At 37.1% G+C, this 24,900-nt stretch overlaps 2 protein-coding genes across 3 annotated transcripts; both read right to left on the bottom strand.

The window, feature by feature from the left end:
• Positions 1-897: 897 nt before the first annotated feature.
• On the bottom strand, positions 898-6,928 carry LOC103962333 (intermediate cleaving peptidase 55, mitochondrial). 2 transcript variants are annotated; one of them, XM_009375031.3, is made up of 14 exons: positions 6,720-6,928; positions 6,289-6,363; positions 5,939-6,202; positions 5,388-5,480; positions 4,697-4,903; positions 4,335-4,438; positions 4,069-4,135; positions 3,830-3,937; positions 3,265-3,357; positions 3,054-3,144; positions 2,714-2,784; positions 2,485-2,540; positions 2,064-2,124; positions 898-1,355 (listed from the first exon to the last, which is right to left on the bottom strand). In XM_009375031.3, the coding sequence occupies exons 1-14, from the start codon at positions 6,765-6,767 to the stop codon at positions 1,242-1,244; spliced, it is 1,452 nt and encodes a 483-aa protein (XP_009373306.2). In that variant the 5' UTR covers positions 6,768-6,928; the 3' UTR covers positions 898-1,241. The 2 variants fall into 2 exon arrangements, with proteins under 2 accessions (XP_009373306.2, XP_048439532.1); XM_048583575.1 differs by lacking the exons at positions 6,289-6,363; positions 6,720-6,928 and adding an exon at positions 5,573-5,642 and having other exon boundaries at positions 5,939-6,200.
• Positions 6,929-9,125: 2,197 nt separating this feature from the next.
• Positions 9,126-10,426, bottom strand: LOC103962332 (calmodulin-binding protein 25). The gene has a single exon (XM_048583346.1). It carries the CDS (start codon positions 10,119-10,121, stop codon positions 9,339-9,341), a length of 783 nt encoding a protein of 260 aa, XP_048439303.1. The 5' UTR covers positions 10,122-10,426; the 3' UTR covers positions 9,126-9,338.
• Between the last annotated feature and the right edge of the window lie 14,474 nt (positions 10,427-24,900).

The following is a 24,900-nucleotide window of genomic DNA, read 5'->3' as shown; positions in this document are numbered from 1 at the left end:
GAACAATATACGTAATTATACAATTAGAGATGCACTTAAAAAAAAAAATCTCCAATTTTATAATAACAAGTAGCATATCACTCCGTATTCCGAGTATACTGAAAAATCTCTCACTCGAAGGGACGAGAAATGAGGACAATGGAGAAGAAATTTTTTAATATGGACTGATTGCTTATAATCATGGTCTCACAACATAAATTAGCCCTCATCATCTAAAATTGCACTAACTTTCCAGTAAATAATAAGAATTACTAGTAAATTTGAGCGTATCCAAATTTGCTAGAGTAACAGACGACCTATCCACTTGTATTCAAGTTTTATCCCTTTTCTCTCTACCTATGCCTCGTAACGGGCGAACCAAAGCCAATAAAATTTCTCATTTTACAAGAGTTACAAAAAAAAAAGCGTTTATCGTTCACAATCTTATTCTTACTTTAAGACCATTGTCTCGTAATTTAGATTAAATTAAAATATCGCTATCTAAAAAACACCTAGTGCAACCATCAATAGAGCATAAAAGTCTAAAGCCCAAACTATATTATAGTTGGCTGTTGTGCTAATCCATTTAAATGCACATTGAATGAATTGGACAATTGCTTTCAATCAATGAACTTTTCACTTGGTCAACTCCTCCATGCAACTTTTATTGAAAACGAGTGGGACATAAAGATTTGGAATTAGGTTTGGCATGTGCCATAAAGATTTATGCATTGAATTCCAACCCAAACAATATATAGCTGGTAGCATTATTGGTTCAAGCAAATGCAAATTACGCGAGTTGATTAGGGGAATATGCCTGTCATCTTACACGCAAGTTTGAATTCTTTGCTCTTCAGTAAATTATAGTAGTTTAGAAAATCACTTTGTCATCAGTAAAAATACAAGCGCACGTCAAAGTTATTACGGAGAGGAGCAACTGTCATCATTAGCAGTTTGGAAGCAAAACTTGTTTTGTAGACCAAATGGATACAATACGATCTACAACGCCGTCTACGAATGAAGTATGGACATAATAACATACGCCGTACGTTGAATCACCCAATGTTTATACCATTCTTGGCAATTACATACAGAAATGATAGTAACAGAACGAAACGGAAACATATGTGGATTAAAAGTTTCGATACACAACAATTAAGTTATAAGCTCCTTGCATTTGAAACGAGATGAATGTCTCGGAAAGCACCTTACGAGTGAATTCCTCAAGTCTGTATTGGCTTTGTATAATTTACAAGGGAACATCAACTGGATGAAGCTCCCTCGGCAATGTGGTTCTCCATTACACTTCCATGGGGAAAGTTGTTTAGCAAGGATTCAATATGTTTAACTTCTTTCGGCATTGACCCAGTCAGAACCTGCCATGCACAAAAATGTCGTACTTGTTATGGATTTACATCTGCTCGAAGTGAATCAGATCGCCAATCGATAATTACTGCATTGTTAACCTCGAACAAACCAGAGGATAAACACAGGGATGGGCTAGGAACATGATAATCCACCCTCCTAGTTCTTTAGCAAGTACAAAAAGATCGAAGATACAGAATGTCTGCAGCTACTTGGAAGACAACTATGGCAAAGAGAAAGAATCCTCTCGGAAAGGCCTTGGTCATAGACAATGGATATAATATACACCTCCTAACTAATCCCTCTACGAAATCATAATCCAATTCATATGGCTACTCAAAGAGGCATTAATAAAACAGAAAATCGAGAAAATAGGACAATCAAACGAGACTAGGGGGTCCAATCCTACCCAGATTATTAACATTAAACAGAAATCATAACAAGTTAAAAATTAATGCCAGTTACCAATTTCTCTTCTTAATCGAACGACAAAGATCAGCTTACAAGAATCGGACCAAATAAGGAAAAAAAATCAATGCCATAATTGAATACCAAGACCCTACTGCATAAAGATGAAATATAGTTCATGCAAACAATTTGAGTTCGGTCATGGTGAAATTCAAAGCTGCAAACATTAAGGATAACACTAGAATTGAATTTTAGATAACGTAAGGCTCAGAATGACCATATAGTGCATATGAACCGATTAAAAGTTATACCTCATAACCCGTGTCTGTAATGAGGACCTCATCCTCAATCCTTATCCCGATGCCTCGGTACCTGCATCATATATCTCCAATACATCAATTTGTGTATGATAACATTTAAAGCATGAAGGTTGGAAGACATGGTAACATGATAAATTCCCCATGTATGAGGTGAGTGAAAAGCTTCACATTCAAATTCACCACTGCAGAGCAGTAGAGCAGAAAAGTTAAATGTATGATGTTTGCGCACTGAGCTTGTCCAATTAACAACTTTTTCTGGGATGGACTGGTCAATTGAGCCTCTTTGAGATCAACCGCTTGTTCATTGTGTATAAGCGTAACTCATGGGCCTAACTTGTACGGAATCTGATTTTTAGCATTTAAAAGTTGGAAAAAGCAATTATTTCGTCGACAAAACCATGCCCATAAAAACCTTTCAGGACAGTTAGAAGACAATGGGATGTAGATTCCTGGTTCAATTGTTATGACCTGCACAAACAAAACAATTTGGTCAAAAATTCATGTTTACAATGAATGACACATTCAATTTGCAAATATTTAGCCGCAGCTTTTATGCATACAATTGGAGAAAGGCACGCTTACAATTTGAGAAACTAAGAAGGAAGAGAAGTTCTTGTTCTTAAACAAGGGAGAGAACTTACAACGCCTGGCTTCAACGGACGGTCATAACCAACCGTAGAACAATCATGGACATCCATTCCCAGATAGTGGCCTGGACAACAGAAGAGAAAATTTATCAATCAAAAAATGTTTTGGTGGCACATATCATCATGATTGACCAACTTAAACATTGACAACTTAAATTACTTGAAATATCTTTGTTCGGAACTTAGGATCTAAAATAATGTTATATACCAAGTCAGTTGTACGTAACATCTTGACTAGCCAATTCAGAGTTAGACAAATGAAGAACGTATCTTCATTCATGCCCTATAGCAAAACAACAAACTGAAATTTTTGTTTAGCAATGAAGGGAGAAACCTATGGAAGTTGGATTCAGCTGATGGTAGGAACTGCTTCTAGAATCTTTCAGAATTCCAATCTCCTTGAGTCCCTTGTGAAGCATTTCAACCTACACATGAAAGAGTGATTGCGGTACGATAAGGGTCTTGTTGATTATGTGAGGGGGCAATAAATAGATATTTCAGGTGAAATAAACAGACAAAGAACAGCTTCACTCAAAGGAACATACTGAAAAGTTGTGTATTTCTCGAATGCTAGCACCGGGTTTGCAAAGCTCCACACATGTCTTGTTTGTTTGCAGAATAAGATCATAGAGCTCTTCCTGAAATATAGACCGAACCTCTCATGGATAAGCTTCATTAATCAATAATATGCTACAATGCAATAACAGAACTAAAAAGTAAGACAAAGTTGGAGAGTTCAAATACAATCTAAGAAGATAAACTGAAAGCTGTGGCCAAGTTTTGGCTCCTACCGATAAGACATCGGTGGAAAAATGCTTTGATGTTGTGTTCAAGGAGATGGATATAAATAATATATATTAGATCTTCTAACCAGCAACCGTTTGATCTATAGCACATCTCTGTTCTAAGGAGATGGACGAAAATGATGGCAAACAATAAAATATGCACAAGTAGCCTAACTGGGTGGGTTTGAATTCTTAGTGCGCAGCTCCTGCAAGATTATATCTAAATATAAGACATGTGACCGTTTAAGTGAAACAAACTTTGTAACAGCATTAACAGATGTTCCACAATGTCCTGGACAAGCTAGAAGCATTTAGCCACCATTACCTGAGCTGAAGAGAAGCTGCCATAGGGTGGCCAGGTGCGAGTAAGATCACTGACATAACCATGAAGCTCGCAACCAACATCCATCAAGACAAGTTCCCCATCTTTTATCTGCAAAAGATTGTAGATACACCTTTGTATGAATAAATGCTTATGGTCTACACAAAATAAATAATATTTCTGCTCTAACGTTATATATTGTGACCACAAAAAGTAGATAGTAGATTTGATATTTAGCTCACTTTCTGATCATTCCGAGCATAATGTATTACACTAGCATTGGGCCCGCCACCAACCACAGGATTGAATCTGGTAACAGAGAAAGAAATCATAAATCCTTACGATATTTGAAGGACACTGAAGAACATCTATCAAACAATAGCATGAAAATCTAAATTTCGATTTCAATCTTTTGTCATTCCCCCACACATTTTCAAGTGTAAAAAGTGGATATAATCAATAAATTGCATTTGTCATATCCGATCATCCAGAAAGGGAAAATGCTTACGCCATTCTCTGGGCACCCCTCATTTTGCATTCATATTCAATCTTAGCTGCTAGCCTACCCTCATAAGGGTGTGTCTTTGAGTGAAACATTGTCTGCAGTAGAGCCTGTCCAAGACCAATATTTATATCGGTTAATATAAGTCAGGGAATAAGCCAATGAACATTAAATTTTAACCTTATTCAGAGATATCGAACAATTGTGAACTTGTTCAAAAGCTACGACATGAGTTACAAGTAGAACTTTTAAACTCCAACTGTAATACCCCAACTGAGTTCATAGATACAGGATTGTGTAATGATATATGATACTGTAGGAGATATGGGCTCATGAAATGAATAGCAATACAATAGATTTGGAAGTACTTGGCAAGCAATTGATGCTGACTCTCTCATTAACTTAAGCTCTGCCGGTGACTTTATTAACCGTAACTCATGGGTGAAAACCGAAGAATCTTTCACTTTTCCAGAGTAAGCTGCTTTCTGAAATGGATCCAATTCCATATACGTTGGTACAGCCGTCTGCACATTGTGGAACATTTCGGACGATCCCTTCATAATATCTGGCAGGATCTGCAGTCAGTAAAAGAAAACGCAATGTATATATAATGATAGCATGCATAATAAAGGAAGTCCAGTAGCTGTACACCACCACTTTTGAAAAAATAAGATTGTTTTCACGCATAACAAGGTTAGAGGACAGTTTAAGGGCATAAATACTCGTCATCCCACAAATGCCCAGCAGTAAGAAGTTCAAATTTTAAAAATTAATTCAGGATGGAGTTGTTTTGGGTAAACAAGTTAACATTTTAGTACAGCTACGACAATGTTATATTCATTTTTATCAGTGGCAGTATTTTCATTATAACGATACTGATTACATGAAATCTCTATGTAGTTGATTTTAAGAAATATTACAAAAAGGGTATGGTTAATCCTCACTGTTACGGAAATGAATACAAGTATATATTCAATAAATTACTCGGCAGCACTCAAATTCTTTGTTATTAATTGGAGTGTTTCTTCAATTTTCAAATTGTCAGAGTATTCAACTCACCTGCCGTAATCTGTTCATTGGGTATGCTTTATTAGCCTTGAATACTTCCAGTGCTGCATGAACTCCCGCAACTTCCCCTTGCCAAATAACGTCCTAACCAAAGAAAAACCCAGAAAATATTAAATTGTTTATTGAATTTATCTATAGCTTAATCATTGTAAAATAGGTAGCAGCAACTACTAAACTATATACGCAGATTGCAGCCTTGCCAAAATGACATTGCAGCCTTGCCAAATGACAACTTTGTCAGCCACTCTACAAGAACAGTAGCAACATCATACATGCATTTTTCCGAATAACATTTCAAATTAAAAATTCTTCCTTGAACACCAAAACTAAAATAAAGATACTATTTGATGTGTGATTATAATTCTAACTACATGGCTCAAGTTGCTACTTTTTTCGTAAGCATATCAAATTTCAAGTCTTTTTCTTATAAGTGTTTGAAACCGCTACTCTATATGACGATAATAACACAAATGTGAAGCCACCACAATACAAACCATGTAAGATAGAACATAGTGTTAAATATTATCAAGGGCTGGGCATACATGAGTCGTTGCTTCTGGCATGAACATGCAAAAACCGCATTCACGACCCAAAACTGCCACGCCACCAGGCTGTTGGCAGCCAGTAATATACAAGTAATCAGCATCTTGACGATAGGTATAAGGCACGACATCGGTCATCATCTTTACAGGGGCAGCTGCAAAAATGGCCAAACCCTTCTCCGGGAGCGCATCCAACAACTTTTTTCTTCTCAATTCGTATTCCTCCGAAGTTATCCCGGGTGTAATCTCTCCTTCCACCAACAACTGTAACGCCATACAACATTTATAACCAAATAATGTATATCGAACAATGAATGCTACGATGAACAGGCGTGAAGAATCAGCAGTACCTGTGGATGAGATGCAGCAGTTGGCTGTCCAACATCAACAATCTTCTTCGTTGAATATGCGCGGCGTCCAATCGCCTGTAAATCCGAATCATAAAACACCAAATGCAGCATTACTTCAGTTTTATTAATTCAATGATCATTTGAGCAACACCCACATGGAAATTTCGAAACAAAAGATTACGCAAACCAAAAAAAACAGCAGAACCAAAAGAATTAAGTTAAAGAACCCATTTTTATCATCAAAATTCAATAAAATTTAGGCCTTCGAATCACCATTTCATAATCTTCAACTCAACAAAAATTGGATGATCTGGACTCAAATTGACAATTTGAGAAGTACCCATTTGATAATTCAGCTTGAAAAATCAAATAAACATATTAAAATACATAACAGAAGTTTTTGATTGTATTGAAAGTGGAAGGTGAAGTACCTGTTTCAGTGGCATCTTCTGCAGAAGTCTTCCTAAAACAATCCTCATTCTTTTTTTTCTTTTTTTTGTCAAACCTTAAACCCCACAAAAATCAAAAGCTAGAGTATTTTGTTTGTTTGGATTGAAGATGCAAAAATCCTCGTGCTCCAGAATTCAGAAATTCTCCGTATTAGGGTTTAAGATTTTCATAGCAGTTTGGGGGTTTTAGGGAAGACACTGAAATTACAAAAATGCCGCTACTTGTTGGGGCTTCATTTTCCTTAAGATTTGGGCCTCATTTGTTCAATGGACCATTTGGGCCTTTGAATGAGGTTTTCAGACAATGTAAATCATTTTCGGTTTTTCAGGCCCCATTTGTTTTTGTCTGTACTCTCCTTTTGTTCCTGTCTCTTAAATATATATATATATATATTTTTTTTTTCTTTTTTTCGAAAACTTTAACGAAAAATCGTATTTTTATATTAAAAATTTAATCTTGATACTATTCACTTTACCCTTTATTTTATCTTTATCGTTAAAACTTAAAGTTTTCAAACCCTTTTCATTCGTTTTTTTTTTCACTCCTTTAATCTAATAAATTAAATGAAAAAATAAATATAAACATATTGAGGAGAAAAAAGAGTAGAAAATAAATATCACCTCTCTTCCAACAAAAATGCTAAATAAATTGATGACACTTCAAGAATTCAATTGTGCACTTCAAACTTTTATAGCAACAATAAGTCTTATTCTACTAAGTGGATCTGCTGTTTAATGCATCATATAACGTTACTGTGCTCGATTTTGCACTTAATCTTTCGTTAGCTCAAAGTACTCAATTGCCTCTTGTTATGGATCTTCTGAAGCCTTATTGCACTTCTTTTGTCTTAAGTGTTCGTCTCATACTTGCATTTTTTTATAGTCAAAAAGAAAAATACTCTTACGATATTTCGGTGTGACATAATAGTTGGCAATAAAATATCAAGGAGAATTTTATATTTAACAATGAAACTTACTAGAAGGATTGACTTTAGGATGTAAGTAGGGACAACAAGATATGCAATCAGATAGAGAGACAGGATGCTTTGTTTTTTGTTTAATATAAAAAGATACTCAAACCATAATCTTATCTTAATCGCCAAAGTAATATATAGCACTTTTCCTTTATTTTTGTTCAAAGAATGCATGCACAAAGCGCATAATTAGTCCCTCTCATTAAATTAATTAACGACCCAATGAGTCATTAGTTTTCTTTTAAGGTCAAGTCCAGCTCAACTTCGCGTTATTTTTTTTTTATTTTTTATTTTTTTGAATATATCGATATTTTTATATTAAGAAAATATAGAATTTGGTTAAGTCACACAATAGACAATCTAATTTGGTATCGAATTTGTTATCTACGAGATTCAAACCTAAGACCTCTTATTTCTAAATGAAGAGAAATAATACCAAACTGTAATACTGAATTGCTCAACTCCACGTTAAGTCACATTCAATCGTTGAATTTGAGTTCTATTCCAAAATCGAGATGAGAAGGCAATTGTCACAAGAAAGTGATTTTGGTATGTTTCAATATGGGGAAAATAAAGACCGAGACTATTGACTAGTTTGTTCATTCATCGAACTTGGAAATATGGTGATTAGCGTTACAAACTGTACCGTATACCAAGATTCTAAAAGACGTTAGGCACTAGTCAGGTGATGAGTTGGGGTCTAGCACTTAGGCGGTTAGGCAGGATCTAAGCGGACTAGGCGGATTTAACTAAATTCATTATATTTCATGTAAATAAATGTATGTTTATACTTAAAGTATTGCAACATAATGAAAATATGGGGAACAAGCATATAATGTGTGCTCATTTAAGTATTCGACAAGTCTCTTACAATTTATTAAAAAAAAATAAAATACAAAATGAAAGTTATTTATTTTCTGCCTAAGTGATTCGATACCTAGGCGGGTCTGGACAGGTGCCTAGGCAGGCGCCTCAGTAGGTCTATGAGACATTTCTTAATTTTCAAACGCCTAGGCATTAATCGAGACGATGATCAACAGCCTAGCGCCTAAGCGGCGCTAAGCGAAGATTTTTAGAACAGTGATACCAACTAGTTCATTTGTTTTTCAAATTTGAAATTAGGGCGATTAGCGTTACAAACAGGAATATACACCAAACCGTTCGCTCATTTATCGAACTTGAAACTAAGGCAATTAGCGTTACAAACCATATTAAGCAAGCTAACAAATGAAGATGATAACAATATAACAAGTGATGCATACAACATTCCTTCGTAACATATACACATTACGTACCACATTTGACATATACGCAATACAAACCACATCAAATATGATCTCTTTAATATGTTTCTGTCACGCATCTCGAGACTTCCAATTAAATGGTAAGGAGTAAAACAATGCAAAACTTAATATGCACAAAACTCTAATTCATTAAGCTGGACTAATGAAAGGTCAATACACCATAATTCCACTGCTAATCAAAAGAAATTAAATTAAGGGAACAAAACAAAACACTAATAACCAAAATTAATTAAAAAAACAGACACAGAGATACGTCATCGTGCACATCACCGCCCACGTGTCACATGATGGTTCGTCAAAGTCAAACGGATCTCTCCGCACACTCACATGACCTTCCACGACTCCAAGGTGGGAAAGCTCGCAAACGAGTCAAAACCTAATCCCCCAGACGCAACGCCACCGCTAGAAGCCACGTCGACGCCACCCGTCCCGCCAAAAGACACTGGGCCAGACCCGGTCAACGTCGTGTTGGGCCCATGCCAAGGCCCAGTAGCTATCCTCGTCGAAGTGGGCCCCATCAGCTGCTGATCATGATTGTGATGATCCAAAAGATACGCCGACGTATCGAGTGTCGGCATGCAGACGCCAACCCCTCCGGGCAACAGGCTACCGGGTCTGTGTGGCTCCGGCTTCAGAACCGACTGCATAGTGACCTGTCCGTTACCGAATCTGACTCCGGTCACCTGTTGCACCATCTGTCGGAAGTTGCTCGGGTCCGCGGTGATGAAAGTCGTCTGGGACCGTTTCGACGCGCGCGACTTCCGTTTCGAAACCTTACCACCGCCATGCGCCACCGGAATCACGCTTCTCTGCTGCTTTTTCAGCGGTGCGGCCACGGACTCGAGGTCGTCCGAGCCGGAAAGTCCAGAAACGGTGGGGGTGGGTGCTGTCTCGGGTGTTTGGAAGATGGTGTTGAGAAACGGCATGAACAAATCGTCAGAGGAAAAATCGAGCAGCTCCGGGTTGCTGGAGATGGACTTCTGGAGGGCCATGGTGAGGGTTTTGGTGTCACGAGCGAAGGCGTCGGAGATGCAGGAGTCCGCGAAGGTGTTGGGCCTGAAAGCCCACGGCTCCATCATGCTCCCCACGTCTTCCGACGACGCCATTAAAGCAGCTCAGTCAACTCAAATTCTCAAAAAAAATCGATTTTTCTGATTAAATTAAAAATTTTTGGAAATTGGGTTGTTGTGATATCAATCGGATTTCAAGATAATATTTTGAAAATTTAGAATTTTGGGAAATGGGTTTCCGCAAGGGATGAGAGGCGAGGAGAGTGAAGTGTGCTGCGGGAATTGACTGATTGGGAAGGACTTGGGGGGTTCTTATCGTTGATGAAGTAAGCGAAGCAGAGGAGAGAGAGAGAGACTGTGTAGGTGGTGGCGGCCCTGGAAGTGTTGAGAGGAGTAGCGAGGAAGAAGACGAGTGCATAAATAGGGCGGTGCGGAGAGAATTAAAAGGAGGAAGAAAACGCGTTGTTTGCGGTGACACGCGTCGTCTTATCCGTACGCATTTTTCTATATATAAACAAACAAGCTGCTCCTGCTCACCTTATAATTGAATAATAATTAAATTTATTTCAAATTTGCTCCCTCAACGTAAATGATATTTTCGTTTTGATCCTTTTGCTTTTAAAAGTTTCTTAAGCACGATATGATGACGTTAGTTACATAACCTGACAATGCTAGTGGTAGGCATACTTCAAGATTGTTTTTTCGTTGAAGAGAATCACAATGTCAAATATAGTGGCAACGGACTTTTTCTCAATAACACTAAATAAACATAGATTTTAATATTTTATCAACTATGAAGAAATTATAAAAAAGGAGAATGTTTTAAGCTATGTGTGTCGGTGGAAGAAGACGAACTACAATTTTTAGCTAATACTTGATAATGAGTTTCGTAAATTAGAGAAACACTGAAACCACCTTTCAATATTTCAATCATATCATTTGACCGTATCACTTGTACTCAATTTTCCAAGGTAAAAACTAATATTATGTTCCATCAATTTCAATTGATGACGAGAAATAATAACTCCAAACCAAAACGACCAATTTAAATTGGTTGTTTTGTTAGTCTTTTAGACAATAAACTTCAGTCAAGTAATTGAATTATCAAAATTCTCCTCACAAGATACTATTGTGCTAATTTGTCAACTCTAGTAACGAAAGTCATACCCTATCGTTCTTGATAGATTAATAACTTTACGATCAACTTGAGACCAAAGAAAGTTGGACGACCAAAGTGAAAAAAAGCACAAACGTTTAGGGGAAAAATAGAAAACTAACCCTAATAATTATGAAAAGCTTAGGGAAACGGTGGCAGCTAAATAACTCAACCATGGTTGTGGCTGTGGGTTGACTGGTCAGTGGTCCAGGTGGTGACTGCCCATTGGTTGGGAATCCTCAAGCAGTGAGATAGACAGAGAGAGAGTGACAGAGCGTACAGAATCTCTCTTATCTTTGAGAGATTGACGGTGCAGCCGCGTCATGCTGATCGACTTAACGCGTAAGCTCGCTTCCCAATTTTTTTCAATTTGTTTCCTTTCGATTGTTATTTCTTAAAAATTCTGCCCCCCTTCACTTTAACCTTTAAAACTCGATTGAAAGTAACTTGATGCTTCTTTTAAAAAGTATTATTTTTAGTATTTAAAAATATTTTCAATTATTTTAAAAGCATTTTAAAACAGGTTAGTGGTGTTTTATAGACTGACTTGCTCGTGATGAAAACCAGAGATCCTTATTGACACATATATAATTGTTCAAGAGAAAAATGAGAGTTTGAAAATCACGTTTTACAGAAAATGTGTAATGGGCCAACATTTAGAACCCTACTAAAAGAACCAACAAGACACACGAAGGCCTATTAAAGCCCAACTTCAAGCAAAAGAACAATTTCCATTAATTTGTCGCTTGAATTAGCTACTATTCTAAGAAAATGATAATTCAAAGCATTTGAAGGGAGATGAATTGATTTTTCAACGCTATTTTTAGCTTTTACTCACGCCTCCTTATTTCTAGACGGCGAATTGAATAAATAAAAAGATAACAACAGACATAATCAAAGAAAATAATATTTGATGCAAAGTACATGAAGTCCAAGAAAAATACATTTCACGTAAATTACATGAAGTCCAAGAAGAATACATTTCATGTAAATTACATGAAGTCACTCCATCTAACCACCTATGAAGAGAGTATGAATTGTGGCTATATATTAATCTATTTCAATTGATTTATTGTTCTCCAATTATATGTATCATCCTACTCTACTTGATTTGACTTAAGGTATTGGAGTAAACTAATTTTTATTTCCAGTGATTTTTATAGTGGCACTCGGATAACTTTCCCACCCGGCCTTACCTATGAGTCACAATGTTTGATTCCCTTTAACCATACTAAAATGGACATGAGGAATTAAATGCAAAAAAAGTATTATAACTGAGTTTCTCTGAAAAACAGCCGAAGCGTAGCCACCTGCAACTCATGGAACAACAAGGAGCCTTCTTTGCTCCAATAACTTCAACGTAAAGGGGATGATACTCCCAATTAAGGAAGTCATTCAACCATTAATCCTATAATTGAGGGATTATGTGCATTTACACATTTATAACAATTTATAATTTTAGGGGTATATTGGTATGAAAATAAAAATATGCTGATGTGTAATCCTAGTCATTGGACATATTTCATATAACTGAACTATTCGTGCCTCACGAAATTGAATCTATATCAAGTTTCTCTTTTTTTATAATTAGTACGTTGGTGGACAATTACAGGCCTAACGAAAATCTTACGACTTGGTTGGAAGCTCTATTCTTCTTGAACTCTACCCTTAAGTTGGACAAGATAGCAACAACCGTAGTTTATCCTCCTCTTCCAGCAACAGAGTCGTCATTCTTAGTGTTTACACTTGAATTATGATCATCTATGAAGAAAGATTTAAAACATCATCACACACAACAACAAACAACGTAAAGCATGCCTGAAAATAATAATCCTTGACGAAGATTATTATCTATAATTCTGGAGGATTAAGAAAGAGGCTGAAAATTTAAATGGCATTTGCGTTTCAACACTCACTCCAATTTAGCCGTTTCAAAACCAAAAGTATTATCTTCTTGAGTACCAACCGATGGAATCAAGACTCACGTGAATTATGGCGAATTAGATCATGTTAGGATTGGCTCTGACAATGGTATTACAACTTCGGAAGCATTGTCGGAAATCGAACTCTTTAATTTTTTTTTTCATGCCTACTTTGTATGGTCGGTGCTTGTTTGAAATGAGCATGCAAAATAGAAAAGTGAATGAAGTGTTTCTGAAAAATAAAAAACCAGAAAGAAAGAAGAAGGTAGAGGAATCTTGAATTAAGAAATGTTTTTTTAGCCAAAATGGTTCCTGAGATTTGCATAACTCATTACTTTGGTCACTGAGATTTAAAATCAATAGAAGTGGTCTCTGAGTTTGTCCATCATCAATCATTTTGGTCATTTCTTGAAAAATTATGTAAAATAATGACCAAATGACAAGAATACCCTCAATTTAATAAACAATGGGCCAAAATGATTGATAGTGGACAAACTCATGATCACTTATATTGATTTCAAATCTTAGGGACCAAAGTGAGGAGTCATGCAAATCTTAAGGATCAAAGTTAGAAGTCATGCAAATCTCAGGAACTATTTAGGCTAAAAAGCCATTAAGAAATGATAAGTCGCATATAACCAATTCCATGCATTGCTAGTTCGTTGTCTTGTGACGACGGCAACACTGTCCTCTGGGTTTCTGATATGGATGTAAAAATGTCAACAAGAACAAAGAGAGAGGCAGGTCAATATGAGTTAATTGATTTCAAACTTAATATATGTAAGAAGACCTGGTTTTTACATTTCTTCACCCCTCACACTTATTTCCAAATCTTAAAAAATATGTAAGTGCATGCAAAATGGAACGTTTCGAAAATCACTTCCACGGAAATGCATTATGGGTCTGCTGTAGCTCTTTGCAAAACAACAAAACAAACAAATTGTCACTTGACACGCACAACTGTTCTAAGCAAATGACAATTCAAGGCGATTGTCGCTCGGCGCATGATTGTCGTGCCCGCTGTGAGCCTTGGACGCTAAAGGTCGTTTGTCTCGCACCAATGGGTTTAGAGAAAGCAGCCGAGAAAGTCCTTAATCCGATCAGTATAAGGAGGGCAAGTGGGAATGATATGACCGGAGTCCTGTTCAATAAGTAGAGAGCAACCATCATCAAATAAAGAAGCCAGCTTACTGCTTCCTTGGTTTGCATTCTGCCCGTCTTTGCCACGCTCATTGCCAAATATGTGAAGCGATGGACATTTCAACATTTCAACATCGGAATTCTCTCTTGCTTATCCTCCTTCTCAGACTTTATTAGTTTTGTAAGCCCGAGGCCAGAGCGCAGAATCACAAATCTAAACTGCATTTCACCGGTGTTTAACGATCTCCTTTGTGTTTGATGGGCGCAAACTAGAGCAGCTGCCATGGCTGCTCCTTGAGAAAATCCCAACAGTCCATCAAAGGTCCCTCCTGAGCATACCTGTTTCGAAATGTGCAAATGGTTCATCAAACCCGGCTCTTTGCCGACGGTACTGTAGAGGATCAAATGGATTCTCTCCCATTTTCCATTTGAGGCGAGGGCTTAGCATCTGAATTTTGTAAATAGTCTCATGACCTTTCGATCTTGTTGCATTTTGTCTTCGGAATTTTCAATTTGATTAATTTTTTCCCTTCTCTAGTTAATATTGTCAATTTTGTTAAAATTTTTAGTTGGTTTCATCACACTTAATGTACACATAACCAATTTTCAAAGTCATATACATCAACAAAATGTTACATTTTGCCCCACGGAGTATGAGTGGGTAGCAATCTAAAAAATTAAGCTGCATATATAGTAAAAGAAATTAAACAAAATGATACGTTCACAAGAGGAATTACTAAATACTTGAAATTTAGTTAATTGGGTTATGCGAAAATTTTTACAGAACTAAAACATGTAACAAATTTAGAGACTTGTATTGTACGTAATGGATGAAAAATAACCATCTTGATGAAATAAGTGACAAAAACTTTGCCAAAACTCCCCTTCTTACCTCTTGACTTCCCTCTTAATTTTGTCTCGTGATTTTCTTTTGATTGTTCCATTAAACGGTTAAAAAAGAAAGTTTATACATCACTCTCCTAACATAATGTGCACCAGCAAAGTAAACGATTTGTTAACACCACTTGGCAGTGGTGGCAAAGTGAGCGACAAAACGTCAGTCCAGGGGAAATGACTTGTGTACACATATCTGGCACTATTGTTGAGACTTGTGAGTGTGATTCTCACATCAAGTAAAGGACCTGGCAAATTACATCGAGGCGAAAGGATTATGGATATCACAGGCTTCCCTTGTAGTACAATTTTGACATGCTGGTGGGATATCCAATTCAAAAAATGACAGAAAATTAACTCTAGTTTTATGCTCGATTTTGAGATGTTCATGTTGTTAAGAATCAGAGTTTTATATCTCGCCCGGATTGGCTTCCGAATCAAAAGCGTCCTCGTCTTCTTTACCGGCAGAGGGGTGTGGTGGGGATTACGGAGAGAGAGGATGGTGGAAGAGGAGGATAACCAAGTTACAGTTTGCCTGACGGAGTGTCTGGCGTTAGTTGTTAAAAAGGAAGAAAGATTCTCTTCCTTCCAATTCTCATCCCCTTCACTTCCCTCCTCTCTCACGCTTTGTTTTTTGTTTTTGTTTTTTTTTTCTTATTGTCTCTATAAAAAAAATCAATATAAATTGTTGACATGACTTAACCATAACCGTTTAAGTAGGAGGGAAGGAAAGGAGAGAGAGATTAAGAGGGGAGAGAATCCTCCTCTGGTAAAAGGGGCTTACAAAATGTAACTTTAGAGATTGATTCTCTCCATATCGTGACTACTTTTTAGGAGTATTCGATTAATAGGTCTCTCATTGGATATGTGTGTTAAAAAATTAATAACTTAAAAAGTATAATTTTCCATCACTTATGTAAAAACACGTAGTGTACTGCTCGTGTTCCACTTAAAATGAAAATTTCTCGTTTAGGATGGATCTCGGTCTTGGTTCGAAGAACCCCCGACATGCTGGCGGATTTATTTGAAGACGGGTTGTAATGCCGTTTGTTATTTTGTTGTTTGTCTGTTTGTTTCTGTTGTGAGGGGACAAGTCACCCGGCCGGATTCGCTTCCGAATCAAAAGCATCCACCTCCCTCTTCATTGCTAATTTCCGACTACTATGCAGTTCCATTGATCTATGCACTTCCGTTGATGGATGACGACGACGATGACGATGACGAATGCTCTTGATTAAAGCAGAATCTGGAAGTCGTTGATTAATTACTACAATGATAAGCAACTACACTGACGCATTTTGAGCGAGCTCACACGGCCGGGACCGGCTAAGCCCTACACACATTTTACATGATGCTTCACTCAGTGTGTCTTAAAAGCTCATCGTTTAGCATATCAGTTTTGAACATAAGCAGGCATCGTGCAAAGATTGTCATCATCTTTTCACCCAATAGATTATCCCTGTTGCTAATTGATTTCTTAAAAAAAAGGCAATTGCAAGCTATTCCAAGACCAGTAAGTACAATTAAGCACAAACCAAACACAAATTAAACACACACTGATGATATAACAATAACAAATTAGTATCTATCCATCTGCCAGCCACAGGTGACGACAGAACAGGTCTGAGCTTATTCAAAGACAGACTCACATGACATATGAACAGAGAAATGCGTAGTGGCTAGTGCTGAAGCTACTCAAAGAAAGTGCATAGGAAATTAATTACCGATCCGCAGTCCCCGAAGACTAGGGTCTGGTCTGCGCCCAAGAGTAATCTTACGTCCATATTCCATTCCATTCTTCTCCGAGCACGCACCATTCAAGTGGTGGCCTTTCACTCCACAACAAGCACGTATAAGTGGAGCAGCACGCTTTCGTTGATGCCTGCAGTCGTCGCCAATGGCAGAACAAAGCGTACACATTATAACAAAGCCCTTGCCAACAGTATCTACGTTTCACGGGAGCCACCTCAAATACGGGCAATTTACACTATAATGGGAACCTGCAGCACCACAGCAACATTCACAATAAGGATTAGCAGCCTTTTCTTCTTCTTGTTTTGCAAGACAGTGTGGACGGGGAGAGTCTTGAACAGCCTTTACTTGTTTCTTCTCATCTGTACATTTGTTTGAGGAAATTAATGCACATATTAGTAGTATATACATATAGGGCAACCATCTGGATTGATAACGCACGCACTTAACTAGACGATCATTTTCTTTCAAATCATCAAAGGCGTCAAGTTCAATTAGATTCAATGCCTTCTGGATTAATTGGTTAGGAGGATAACAAAGCCCCGCATATGCATGCCATACTGATACTCCCCAACGAAAAGAATTTTGTTGTTCCTTCCACCTCACAAACCCTAACCCTAAAACAAAAAAGCATGCATGCCATGACAAGTCCGGATCTCACCTCGTAGCTTCCGCGGTTGGGCTGGATTCTTCTTTTGCCTGGATCCGCGGAGGCTCTTGGCCTCGAATTTGGCCTTGGATCGGCGTTTCATTGGTTTGCCTGTGGATTTGGAAGGTTGTTTCTTACTACTTCCGAGCCATGTCAGTGGTCATTTTTGTATGTCAAATACTGCATCACTCGTTAGTTTTTACTTAATTCTTAGCTGTTAGAATGTACTTCATCTGACTTGAGAATGACTTTTCATTTTGCTTCGCTTTTTCTGCTTATAATCCTGTGTGAACGGTTATTTTTCTTGCTGTATGAAGTTTGGCACTGATAGTGAAGAACAATGGTTTACGAACTGTGGGGTTCTAGTCTGTGAAAACCTTTCGCAGCATAAACTGTTAGCCATTGAAATCTCAATATATCAATATTTTCATGACTCTCAAGTACGTGGTGAATGTGAAACAGTATCCTGTGTTTAATCCGCCTTTTCAGGGAACGGTGCAACTTGTAACCACAGTCTGCTGTTAGAATTAATCATTTGTTTCAAATTCGAAAAGAGCGGGGAAAACGATATACTATTGTCAAATGCTACTGGTGAGAGTGGAACACTATATATTAAGCATTTCATGCAAGGTCAAGATTGCAACATGGTATATATCCTGTTGAATGGTCACAACTGCTACGTATGACAGAGTTTTTATTATGAATTACATTTTCTTGCAAAATGTAGATACGTTGTACTGATTCCAAAATCATAGTTACCACAGGAATTGTTAATTTCTTATTATCTCCCTGATTACGTTTGAAAGCTTCATCACAAATTGCTTCTGAACGACTTCCAAAATATTGTTAGTTGTATTGATTGGAGAGACTAAAGAATTGAAGTCTCTACTTTCACATGATTACATTCTCATACAATTTGCTTTTATCTATGCGTTCTTTCTTCTGGAATCTGAATCTTACAGGAAAGTATTTCATTTAACTTTGCAGGCCTGAAAATATGAACAGGGAAAGGATATATACTCCTATGTTAAAGGTGTTAAAGAATTGCTTGATGTATTAAAACATAACAACTACGAGAGATGCATGCTTTCACAAACTATCCCATCTGGTGAGATGAAAATTGTACAATCTTTTTCTTTTAAGCAAAGCAATTCATCGTTTTTTAGGAATCTCTTTCTTTTCTGAATAGGTATGAGAAGAAAATTCTAATATAGTTCTATACCCTTGAGAGCATAATGTCATTTGAAATCTGCTCTTGCCGGATAGGAGTCTTATGTAAATTTATATTTTTCATGTAATGTCTTGATTTTTCTTCGCTATATATAGCAACAAAGTAACCCCTTTATATTTTCCAGTATGTTATTGACAAACAAGGCCACCATTGCGTCAATCAACTTCTCATGCAAAATCACCAAAAAAAACAAAAAAAAAAAGCATCAAGAACGAAGCTCGTTGGACATTTCAAATATCACAGCCGGAAAGGTCAAATACAGGTATAACATTGCAGATTGTATGATTTGTAAGGGTATTTAATTGTTGCACGCATGTTTCAGATTTCATTGGAGAAGTTTTAACCGTTTTTTCTCTTTTGAACTCTTGAGGATCATGCTCTCAGTGCTCTTAAAGAGTAGCACAACTAATTTGGGAAGTGCTGAATGATACATAATATCTTAAGCTTTTGGTTTTTGAAGATTCGAGTCATGGCTTGAAAATAATAGTGTTTGGAATTCATTTGAATGAATTTGTTTGTTGATAAGATAAATGGAAGCAGCAAGTTAGTAGTTCATACTCTTATGTTAAAAATAAAGTTTTTACATTGAAGGCATCGAATAATGTCCTTCTTTATTTGGAATGAGTTCTGTAATTTGTATCTTTGTTTATGTCCTAGAAAAGGGTAGTTATTGAATGAGATACATTTGACTCTTTATGTTTCCTCTTCTTGCTATCTGATCTTATATTAAAAGAATTGGTCCTTAATTGATGTTGTGGTTGTTTAACCGTTGGAAAGTATCCCGTCAGTGATGCAAGGAGTTTGGTCTAATGTTCCTGCACTGTAATTGGAGGCACTACTCAGTTTAGGAAGCTATCATCAATTGGTATGCGAGCAGCTTGAATGCTTCGAGTTAATTTTCTTTCCTATTTAGGTGAAATATCCGTGTGAGGTTGTTGACTTTGTTTTTCATTTCTGTGGAGCACAGCCCTCCTACTGATGAGGTTATAAAAGCTGGTGCTGTCCCTTGGTTTGTTGAGTTTCTTGGAAGACATGATTTGCCCCAACTGCAGGTACGGAAAATTTGTTTCTTGTCGAAGTTTATTTTTTTTAATGGAGTAATCAAACACCTTGTTATATGCAGTTTGAGGCAGCATGGTCTTTGACCAATTGCATCTGAAACATCGGAGCTTAAACGAGTCGTTATTGAGCATGGTGTGGTCCCATGTTTGTGCAACTTCTTAGCTCTGGCAGTGATGATGTCAGAGTGCAGGTTCCTTCTCCTTACCTTTCATACTTTTCATTGACCTGAGATTGAGAGCTTTGCTCAAAACGGCTTTGCACTTTGTGAATTTTTTTGAGTCATGAATATCATTAATTTTCCAATATCAATATATAAGTTAAAAGCAAGGTTCAGAAATTTCATTGACTTGAGTGCGCTGTGGAAAAAGTCTCTGGACTTTCTAAATAATTCTGAGGCATGCATATCGGGAAATCTTTTCAATATCTTTAAGTTTCATATATTATCCTGCTCGTTATTTTGGTATATGTTTTTTTTAGGTTCGAAGTTTTACCGACTCTATAATTCATAATTTCTCTTCCTTTTACTGTCAGATCTTTCTACTTGTTTGACTTTACTGGGTGACGACGCTTGCTTTCTTGTTTTGAACAAGCAATGTGGGCTCTACGCAACGTTGCTGAATTGCAGGGATCTTGTTCTTGGACAAGGTGCACTGGACTTTTTTCTTGTTCAAAACTTTATAGATACAGCAGTAGCATGTGTTAAACTAAAACGTCATCTGGTATCCCTTCGTAGAATAATTTGTGTCAAAGCCTTATCATAACTGGAATAAGTACCCTTTCTGCTTGCTTATCAGCACATAATCTTACAGGTGAAGCCTGCCTTGCCAATTCTAAAACATCTCTTTTACTTGAATGATGAAGAAATCTTGACAGATGCTTGCTGGGTCCTATCTGATCTCTCGGATGGTTCGAATGAAAAAATTCAACGCAGGTGTATGTTCACGACTTGTGGAGCGTTGGCTGTAAGTTTCTAAACCCTTTACAAACTATTCACACATGTGGCATTGGTCTTCAATGGTTTGATATACTGTTTAGCATATTCACTTTGTGTGTGTTTTTGTTGACTACAATTTGTTTATGCCAGTCTCCATCACCTACGGTTCTTATACATGCTCTTTGGAAGTAAAATTGTTACCGGTGACGATGCCCAGACTCAGGTATTGACACTAATATATAGTTATATACCCTTTAGAGTCTAATGTCATCTGAAATCTGCTCTTCTTATTGGATAGGAGTCTTATGTAAATTGTATGCATCTAATAAAAGAAAAAAATATGAAGAGAAATTTTTTGATACTCTTCTTCATGAACTGAGAAGAGGATTTGAAGTTCATGTTCCGGACACTGTATTTAACATGTGGATTGCATTCATATAAACACTACTACTTTGATAATATAGACTGGGAAATCATTCAAGTATTTGCTTCCTAAAGTGCCAATCCAAACGCAACATATGTAATGCTTATCCCATGCATTTGATCAAAGCATTGCACCCATTAGATCCACTATACTGCACCGTTCGTGTTTTGGGTGGACTTCTGGTCTGTTCTCACGTAAGTGCTTATATAAATATTTCAGGGGTTTTAGGTCATGTTTTGCTCTTAGTTTCTCTGAGAAACGATTCCAAGAGAATTAATTGTCTTGCTTTGTTGCATAACAGGTCAGTGTTAAATAAGTGGAACATCATCCATAAAACTTATTCCCCGCGCACTTCCTATGTTGGTTCTGTTGCAGGTGATAAACCACAGTTCCATTTCGTTACTGAAACTGCAGCTAGGAAGTCCATATTGCAGAAGGACCTCTCATCAGATATGAAGTCTGGTTCTAGTTCCACAGAATCCTAGCATATTTATAATTGAATTGTAAATCCTACTCCTGTATTGATTAGTTGTGTTCTCCTATAAATATTAATGAAATCCGGCTCACTCATTTTTGAGTTGAGTTCTACAAATACATTCTTCTATCTTTCATGGTATCAGAGCCCGAGTCTAACGACAAAGGTTCATGTTTCAAATAATTTTTTTTTCCTTCTTTCCTCAGACATGGCGTCCTCCTGTAATGTACTGGAGGAATCAGGTGGATCAGCCTATAATGTACTGCAGGAACCACAACAAATGGAGACTGAGACTCTTCACACGCTGAGCCCTCACCTCAGCTGTCTTGGAGACAGGGTAAGGTCCATAATCTTAATCTCTTTTGAACATAAGTTCTTGCACATCCTGCATTTGCAGTTGGATTCTGAAAAGTTGAAAGTAGAGGTCAATATTTATGTTTCTGAACTTGATCTTGACATGTTGCCTTGGGGCTCCAAAAACATTTCGCAAATGTCACAACTTATGATTGTTTTGCAACATCTTCAAGAAGCGACCAATTCGTACCTGCACCAGTGGTCATTTTGTTGAAAAAAAATGGATTGAAACTTTGAGACACAGAAAGGAATGTGATTGAAAGTAGTTGAGAAAATATGAAATTGTTGTGTAAGGTATAATGAGAAGGTATTTATAGAAAAGTAAAAACAATTTTTTTAAAAAAAATTTCAATTTTTTTTTTAATTTTTTACAACTTTTTTAAAATTTTTATTCAACTAATTAATCTCTGCCGTTGGATATAAAAAATTTTGAATTCCAACACTCCAGATTGTGCCAAGTGTCACAACGGTAACTTTTCTTAATTTTAAAACTATTTTTTTCTTTTATTTTTTTATTTATAAAGCATATTAATATCCACCGTTGATCTCAGATCAAACGGTTGATATTAAATAAGACTTTTTTTTTTTGACCGTTGAGATCGAACGGTCCAAATTAAAGATCCGTTGAGATTGAACGGACTGTGGGAAGCCATGTGGCTTCCCAACGGTCATTGAAAAAGCAATTTTTTTTTTTCTGATTTTGTGTCGGCGACGCGCCCCCATGCGCGATTGGGGTGCACGCGCCTGACAGAAAAAAAATTAAAAAAGGCCCGACGCCAGGCTGACGCCAGCGCTGGCGTCACAGGGCCTTAGGCTCTCGGGCTGGCAATTCTCCACGGGCCTGAAGCTCGAGCCTCCACCTTCACTCGGACTCTCCAACGCTGAAGCCGGTCCACAGGGCCTCGGGCCCCTTTTCTCTCCCCCGTCCCCCGAGCAACCAGCAACGTTGGGCTTGCTCTAAGGAATGCGAAGGAAGAAAAACGGTTCAGTTGGTCATAGGTTTAGCTAGGATCTGTTGCGCTGGTCATGGTTTTAGCTAGGATCTGTGGGTGTGTGCAGTGGTTAGGGTTTTTGGGGGAGAGAATAATAAAAAAAAAGGGTGTGAGGAAGAGGTTGGTTTGTGAAATAATGTTCGTGAAACTACACTTATACTAGATAGAGCCAGTTATAGCAAATGATTCTTGAACTTTAGTTAAACTAACCACACATTTACACACCAACCAAACTTCAAAATACACAGCAAACTTTAAAATATACACCAACCAAATTTCAATGGACAAACCAACCAACCAAACTTCAATATATACAAATCGACTAGCTAAACTTCAATACACGCACCAATCAAACTTCAATACACACACCAACCAAACTTCAATATACAAACAAAATCCAACCAAACTTCAATACACTACCAACCAAGTTTCAATACGCACAACCAACCAAATTTCAATGTTGAATTTTTTTTTGTTTTGGCCTTTGGATTGCTATTTTAGTAGAAAATTGATAGTTAAACATTTAAGCTGTTAAAAAGTAAAAGATTTGCTTGCACGGATGACCATTTGGATTGCTGGAAATGTTTCCTTGAGATTGTTGGAAAAAATAAACACCAAACAAAGATCAATAAATCCAGGATTATAATAAGTAATGAAACAACACAAAAACAAACACACAAGCAGAAGTCATCGTTCGTTCTAATTCCGCGTAAACACAAACAAGAGCGATAATTTGCCTTACTAGAAGTATGGAAACGCAAAATAAAATGAACAGCCGCTTGAAGCCATAGCACTTCCATCAAATTCGATAGACGAGGCTATGTGCAAAACCAAAAACACTGGTTCTTGGCAGTGAGGGAAAATCAGATTGAGGTTTGGCAATCCATCAAATGGAGGTGAAAAACCTACAACTATCGATGATTTGTGTCTGCGGGTTCTCAATCTTATCCGACCCCTCGCATTCATCGATGATTTGTGCATAAAGAGTTCAAAGTTGAAACTCATTAATATTTTTTAAGACCCCAAAAATCTAAGGTCGAGTTAGTAAGTAGACGCACTAAAATGCCTGCTAGTAGTCGTACTGACAACGAGGTTTTAGTATAGGATGGTTTTAAGAAGATCAAATTTCTAACCAAATGATGTGTATGTTAATAATTAGATTATTACGTTGAAATTGAATAACGTGTTTATTTTATATTGATTAAATATTATTTAATTTGTAAATTTAAATTAAAAATTTGATTTCTTTAACATTATCTTATAGAATATTACAAAATAATTTTGTATAAATAGGATATTGATACGAAAGGCAGCATGGTCAAATCACATGGAAAAGGTAAGTACAGAAGGGAAGAATATGGCCGCTTCTTAACCCCTAACAATCCCCAACAAAGAAAAAACTCCTCTCTCCGCCGCAAAGCCATGAAACCCTCTCTATCTCTGTCTGTCACCCACTGGCATACCCATGAAACGCCGGTCCAAAGCCAGATCCGAGGCTAAGAGCCTCCTCAGATCAGGATTCAAGGCCAAGAAGAGACTCCTCGGATCAGGATTCAAGGCCAAGAGCCTCCCCGATCAGGATCCAGTCATAGGATGAATCCAGCCCGACCGCAGAAGCTCCGAGGTGAGATCCGACTTGTAATAGGATTGTTGTGTTACAACGAATGAATGGATTGAAATTACATGAACCATGGTTCTCAAATTGGAAGTCATTTGATTTTGTTTCATTCGATCCAAAAGCTAAAAATAAACAAAGATGAGCGCACATGGGGAGAAGCGGATTTTTACAAAAATCAGTTCCTATTAGTGATGGCGTATTGAAACATTCCCAAATGCTTTCTAGACTTTCCCAAAAACGTTACATATAACTCTTGAAAATGGTGGAAAAAA

This window comes from the organism of the source record quoted next, unplaced genomic scaffold (genome assembly GCF_019419815.1).
Source record: "Pyrus x bretschneideri cultivar Hongxiangsu unplaced genomic scaffold, Pyrus_bretschneideri_v1 Contig2, whole genome shotgun sequence".
NCBI lineage: Eukaryota > Viridiplantae > Streptophyta > Magnoliopsida > Rosales > Rosaceae > Pyrus > Pyrus x bretschneideri.
This window is presented reverse-complemented; position numbering and strand designations above follow the sequence as displayed.

Bases quoted from the DNA above. Each gene is read 5' to 3' on its own strand.
- LOC103962333 (XM_009375031.3), bottom strand. From the start codon at position 6,767: ATGAGGATTGTTTTAGGAAGACTTCTGCAGAAGATGCCACTGAAACAG. The intron at 4,439-4,696 runs GTACTTCCAAAT...GGTCTTGGACAG, and splicing joins CAGCATCAATTGCTTGCCAA to GCTCTACTGCAGACAATGTT. The intron at 4,136-4,334 runs GTAAGCATTTTC...CTCTGTTACCAG, and splicing joins AGGGGTGCCCAGAGAATGGC to ATTCAATCCTGTGGTTGGTG.
- LOC103962332 (XM_048583346.1), bottom strand. From the start codon at position 10,121: ATGGCGTCGTCGGAAGACGTGGGGAGCATGATGGAGCCGTGGGCTTTC.